This window comes from Portunus trituberculatus, chromosome 41, assembly GCF_017591435.1.
Source record: "Portunus trituberculatus isolate SZX2019 chromosome 41, ASM1759143v1, whole genome shotgun sequence".
NCBI lineage: Eukaryota > Metazoa > Arthropoda > Malacostraca > Decapoda > Portunidae > Portunus > Portunus trituberculatus.
The window spans coordinates 17776553-17783686 of record NC_059295.1 but is presented as its reverse complement, the minus strand read 5'-3'; the positions used below and the strand labels follow the sequence as shown (position 1 = coordinate 17783686).

The 7134-nt window shown below is 40.5% G+C and overlaps 1 protein-coding gene across 1 annotated transcript in view; it reads right to left on the bottom strand.

Moving 5' to 3' along the window:
• Positions 1 to 1876: 1876 nt before the first annotated feature.
• Positions 1877 to 7134, bottom strand: part of LOC123516908 — a 239735-nt gene continuing 234477 nt past the window's right edge. Inside the window, 1 exon segment of the mRNA XM_045276670.1 lies at positions 1877 to 6945. Coding sequence (XP_045132605.1) covers positions 6752 to 6945 — 194 coding nt within the window. The 3' untranslated portion in view covers positions 1877 to 6751.

Below are 7134 nucleotides of genomic sequence, written 5' to 3'. Positions count from 1 at the left end.
TTTTTTTTTTTCGGCTTGGGAGAAGAGCTTGGCAGTGTTAGGGTGAGGAGGAATGCCACTGTAACAACCTAACTGTGTATTCTATGGGTTTTGAATTTTATTATTTTTTTTTTTTTTTTGGGGGGGTTTATCTGATTTTTTTTTTTGGTTCTTATATTACTTTATCTATCAATTAATTATTATTGTGGTTTTTTTTTCTTCAGTTCGTTTTCTATTTTTTTTTTTAATTAGTTAGGATGTTTTCTTTATTGCATGAGTCTTCCTTTTATGTTTAGTTGGGATGAAATGAATACTCTCTCTCTCTCTCTCTCTCTCTCTCTCTCTCTCTCTCTCTCTCTCTCTCTCTCTCTCTCTCTCTCTCTCTCTCTCTCTCTCTCTCTCTCTAAAGAGGAGGATTTAACACACACACACACACACACACTCACACACCTTACATACACCGCGTAGTGTAGTGGTTAGCACGTTCGACTCACAATCGAGAGGGTCGGGTTCGAGTTCCGGGAAGCGGCGAGGCAAATGGGCAAGTCTTTTAATGTGTGGCCCCTGTTCACCTAGCAGTAAATAGGTACGGGATATAACTCGAGGGGTTGTGACGTCGCTTTCCCGGTGTGTGGAGTGTGTTGTGGTCTCAGTCCTACCCGAAGATCGGTCTATGAGCTCTGAGCTCGCTCCGTAATGGGAAAGACTGGCTGGGTGACCAGCAGACGACCGAGGTGAATTGCACACACACACACACACACACACACACACACACACACACACACACACACACACACACACACACACACACACATCACGAGGGATGAGTGGTAGGCTTTATCACAGACTCACCACACGTAGAGAAGTGAAGTGTTATTACGTTGTCTGTTTTGTATCATCTGCTTCAGCAAATTTGCATTCCTAAAAACTAAAATCTGAAGCATGGCAGGACGTAAATATGGTATCATTTTTTTAACCAAATAAATTGTAAAGAATACTTAAGTTATTCAATAATATGTACAGACTCTCTGACTTGACAAAGAAAACGTAATTATTACAGTGACTCAAGTAAACTTTTATCGTCTGCTCTCTCTTGTTTTGCGTTGCTTTACTGAAACCGGTTAGCATAAGAGCAGCACCTGAGACAGCTTTGCCATGTTTCTGAGTACTAAAATTACCGAATTTTAGATGGAAAAGTCTAAAACCCGGTAATCGAGGTAATGGACTTCAAAACATTCAAGATGCTGAGGAAACAAACGATGTAATAATCAAATTTTGGCGAAAAAGAAATTGTGGAAAATTAAACAAAATAACAAAAGGTAAATCCCTGAAAATCACACACACACACACACACACACACACACACACACACACACACACACACACACACACACACACACACACACACACACACACACACACACACACACACATACATGTAAGAAAATAGACACTCATGAGGATAAAGGAATACTGTTAATTTAATTCTTAATCTACGTTAGTACTACTTCATGAGATGCATTTCCGCCCTGACTACTTTCAAGATTCCAGTTGAATTTCATGAGTTGTCGCTTTTATATACTTTTAATACGGTTCTGGTATCGGATCAACAGGGAAAATACTAGGACATATTTTTACCTTGAGATATGTGTACGATCAGACCATTTTATTGACATTAGGAAGGGTCTATGGAGATCAGAAGGTTAAAGGCTACAGTCTTCACTATTTCAATCACCCACATGAGTTTCTGAAGCTGTATAAAATCACCAAATAGTAAACAGAATAAATATGGAAACGCACCATGGTACTCAGGAGCTTAAAAATAGTCGTGATGAATAAAGAGTCTGCTGGTGTGACATTAGGATTGTGATGGGGAGTCTGGAAAAAAAACATCTCGTGTCGTGGATTCATTTATTGCCCGGCCGCTGAGGGCGACGCCAAGTGTACAGTATATACAGAAAATGGGAGCCCGGCTGACCACTGTGGAAGACTTTGTCACCCGTGTGTGTGATGGGACCTTGTTACTCCTCCTCCCTTTCTCTCTCTCTCTCTCTCTCTCTCTCTCTCTCTCTCTCTCTCTCTCTCTCTTCTGGAGGGGAGAAAGGGAAGGAGGGATAAAGGATAAGGGAGAAACGGGTCCTTTTCTCAGAGTTATACTGTGCCCTTACACCACCACCACCACCACCACTACCTCTCTCCTTCTGTGTCTTGCGAAGGAGACTGATGGAAATACAGACAGAAGAATAAAAAGAGAAAAAATGTAGAAAAATCTGTTTTTTTTCTTAATAAGGAAGAAAAAATAAGTGTGACGTAGTATGTGTGTGTGTGTGTGTGTGTGTGTGTGTGTGTGTGTGTGTGTGTGTGTGTGTGTTATTGGCTCCCCGGATAGAAATAAGTACCCGTGACATGAACCAATTAGTGTGAAATAGAAGGAAATTAGGAAGGTGATGAAGAGTCTTTTTGTTCTTCGAGTGGGTGGTGGCAGAAGTAACAACATTTGTATACATCTCAACTTAAGGCACATCTTGCTTCTTGTGTGTGTGTGTGTGTGTGTGTGTGTGTTAGTGATGGAGTGAATTCGAGTTGTGTATTGGAACACGAACATGGAATACGATCTTAAACACGGATACTTCATGACTACTCGTGATTGCATACATGAATAATTTAGTTGAAGAAAGTTACTAAAGGGATAAACACGTGAAGAGCACGATTCCTCATCTTCATAAACCTTCTCTTTTACTCTATCTCTTTACTTTACTTCATATATTTTATATACTGCAATATTCTTTAACATTATTATAAGCTACTTTGATGGAGCTACTTCTCATTTGGAATTATGAAATACTTTTAAACTATTGATCTAGGTGACGTAATGAATTTATATTCCGTGATTAATTTAGATGCCATCATAGAGATAAAAACACAAAACTATGTAACAATGATATATAACTATGTAATGCTCGTTATTTTTCTAATGCACACTACACAGGTCAGCCATAGTCGCTTTTATACACTATTATCATTTCGACAGCCTCCTTAATGACGCAATTACATAGATAGAAGCATAAACAAATTTAATGAGGTGACTCATTAAAATGCATAATTTACAGCACTGCTTAAAGTCAATATTACAAATTCGCGCTTCAAATCTTGCGCTTTACGTTTTCATAAACTCGTACAAACTTTTGTCCTTATGAACAATTCTGACGACAAACAATCTTTACTACTATACGCCCTTAGTTATTCGTCATAGAAAGCGCATTTCACATCCTTTGAGATTCTAAGATTCTGTACTTTGATATTTAGAAGCGGCATCAGGTACAGTCATACTCAAAAAAATATTCACGTGCCTTATTTTTTTCCCACTAACTTAACCGCGTCATCTCAACCGTAAGTTCTCCGATATGCTGCCTGTCACCTTACAAAATCTGAGAATTTAAAGGTTCCAAGGTAATCAAAGGACATGAGATTGAAGGAAGACGTTAAACACAGTGGAAGCCGAGGCAGACTTATTGCCTGCATGTCCACTCAGGAAACTAGACATGTAATGAGCAAAGCCTCTGTTATTTCTGATGAGGTTATTTGTCAGCTAATAAAGAGAATACGAATATCTTCCTAAACATTCCAATATACATGAGAGCACTGATTTCCAGCTGCTGAATATGATTAAATACTGTATTCTAGTAGCTAACACGAATACTCCAACCCAAGAGTGTGTGTGTGTGTGTGTGTGTGTGTGTGTCGTATGTGCAGACACTGTTCGTAGTTATCAAGTAAGAATAAAAAGAGAAATATGATATGGTTAATGAAAAGAGGGAGAAAGAAAGAGAATTGAAGACAAAAAAGCCGAGGAAGGATAGAATTAGGAGTATGGTAAGTAGTAGCTTTTCTTCATTGGACAAAAAAGAAGGAATAGGAGGAGGAGGAGGAGGAGGAGGAGGAGCCGTGGTGGTGAGTAGAGGGGGGGGAAGGTGCATAGTACGGGACACCATAAGTTAAAATGTGGCATTATATATATTCTTTTCTCTCTCTTTTTTTTTCGTTCAAGTTTAGCGGAGTTTTGTCGCCAGCCAGGACCCCATTGCCTCCTTAATGCTAATGATTCAACGAGGATATAGTAGAGAACAGACACTGAATGACGACACACGACAGCTAGAAGAAAGGACAGGACGAAGAAGAGATCCCGGTATCGACATTGAAAAGGACTTAGGAGGAGGAGGAACAGAAATACTATGGAGGAGAAGAAGGAGAAGGGATTATCTGTTATTATAGTATTCTCTCCATGTAATATAGATAAGCTTCATTTGCATATATCAAACACTTGTCTTGTTTTTAGGAGAAGTGTTGAAGCCTCTCACTCTAAGCTGAAAGGAGACCAAACCCAATACAGAGCAAGTTTTCGAGAGAATGGAAGTTTGGCTTTCATTTCTGAAGAGTGAGGATGAAAGTTACGTCAATTTGAATCAACATTAGCCAGGATTAGATCAATTTCCCTTTTCTCCTTTCCTATTCTTTTCTTATAGTTTGAGTGGTGAAAAATCGGATTAAGTCAATTGTTTTCACTATCTCTTCTTCTTTCGTCCTTCCACACTCTTTCTCATCATATCCACATCCTCTCTCTGTTCATTCCTATCCATCCTGATCGTAATGAGCGATGCACGGGTCTGAGGAGCGAAGAATGAACAGCAGCAGACTTAAGACACGTCCACAGACAGCACAGGAGAGACATAGAAGTGTTAAAAGTGCTAGGAGTGGAAAGTACAGTTGTGAGCAATGCTAAAAGTACATCATCATAAATTTTTTTTTGTTCATAGATACTCGTAGACGTTAATTAATAGACTCCAGAAAGTCGTAATACATCAACAGTCAATTGAGTAAAGCTAGTAGTAATTATAGGATAAAACTCTTCACTTCGATTCGAGACGAGAAAGAAAAACGGAAAGTGTGAGATGACAATAGTGATAACATCGTTCTAAAGGCTATAAGATGCATATGGCCTGAAGGAGGTGCTGGAGGCGTAATGAGGGACACTCTTAAAGCTCCCTCTCTTCTTTTACTCCTACTCCTGCTCCGTCTCCTTCAGGTTCGAGGGAGTGGGTGAAGTGACGGTAGTTGAGTGGAAGCTGTGGTCTCAGTCAGTCTTCAGTGTTATCACAATGAATCTTGCTTGCCTCCATCGCGCCCCCTCGCCACTGTTTCCTGGGAGGATGTGACGGGGAGTGAGGCAACGCGAGGAGGAGGTTCCAAGTTGAGCCCAGCCTTCAGATCACATTAGAGACTTGTGCATAATTATTTTGGGCACGTGGGTAGTATATCTTGCACAGTGTATAACAACAGACCACTTATCCCTCTCCTCATATATATATATATAGTCCCTACCTCTTAATTATCAAATAGCTTTCCATTTTCTAAGGTGCATGCGTGTCCATCAATACATCCTTAATTTGCTGTGTCTGTAGTACTAAAGGCGGTAGGTTCGTTATCTGTAATATTTGCTTGCCAGTACGAAACGTGCGTCACTTTGCATGAGACAACATACGTAGCTTGAGAACATCGTGATATGTCAAGGGTGAGGCGCCGGCCTGTCCAATTATTCTAACCGACCATGACCCGCGCCTGTTTAGTGATAAGCGTCCTCAATGCACCCCACTCTCTCTCTCTCTCTCTCTCTCTCTCTCTCTCGGTAAGGGTATCAGAAGCCCCTTCTCTGCATTCACAAGGGCGAGAGGACAGGAGAGAGAGCAGTGGGGCGAGGGGGCGCCTTCTTATTGCAGTCTTAGTGTGTGAGCATTACGTAGTGATACTGTATTGTGATATGTTGCAGTACGGTGAGTGATTACGTGATAAAACACATTCTCTCTCTCTCTCTCTCTCTCTCTCTCTCTCTCTCTCTCTCTCTCTCGGCATCGTCAGTTTCTTTAAGCTCCAAATCCTCGTATCCTTTGATAATAGTTTTTAATCCTCCTCCATCGTCTTGGTATAAGCGCGGAGATCGATTGCAGTTGAGAATTTTCTCTTTACAGCGTTTGATTTTCTCTTTCTACTGGAATGAGGAGTGTGATGTAGGATTGTTGGCGATTGCCTCGATTTCGTGCTCAATGAATGGGAAGAGAACATATTCATTATATTAATCAATTAGAAGCTTGTTTTAAAGTGTCCCCTTTCTTGACTTCGTTTTCTGTTATGTGCAGAGGAAATACACGAGTTCGATTTCATATAAAGATTGCGTTCAAGAAGAGATAATGGTTTTACATGTCGAATGAGAATTTACGTTTATCATGTGATATTGTTTTAGTCCTTTCTATGTTTTTTTTTCTGTGACGCCCGAAGAGAAAGACCATTTCTTTGCAAGGGAAGAGAGATGTTGCTTTGATATGTCAGTATAGAGTTTGTGTATTCTTCCTCCTTCTTATGACTCCATTTCCTGCGATGCGTGAAGGAAATAACTAGCTCACGATTAGGTAAAAAGATATGTTTGTCTTATTCCTGGATATCGGTTTGGAGCTCTGTAAATTGACCAAAAGACGTTACTTTAGTACCCCTTTTGATCACTTCATTTTATGTGTTACGCGACGAGAAAGAGTTCATATTCAGTATTGAGAAAAAAAATAGACACTGATCTTATATGTCAACCAGGAGCTTCATAAATTGATCAGGAGACATTAATTTAGTCACCCTCTAAATAACTTCATTTTCTGTGATGCGTTAAGTAAAAAGACGAGTTCGATGAGGTGGTCCCGTCCTCTTGTATACTGTTGGAGGTAGCTTTGCCTCATTCGACTGGCAGGCACGTAGGGACCTGCGCCGACCACCTGCCGCCCTCCAGACATACGATAGAGCGCGCCCCGTCCAACTTAAAGCCATCGCTGCACGTGTAGGTGATGTTGTCGTTGATCGGGTAGTAGAACTTGATGGAGCTCATGGTGCCCGATATGATGGTGCCGGGGTAGGTGCAGGCGAGTATACCTGAGAGGGAGAGGTAGATTGATAAGGTGCCGTTGGAGCATTGCATTGAGGTCATGTAGAGTCTTGTTTAGAAGGCAATTGCTTATGCTCTTGTTAATGTTACTACTACTACTGCTGTTGCTACTATTACTACTACTATTATTGTTACTACTACTACTACTATTACAGGATTGTTTTTTTTATGCTGTT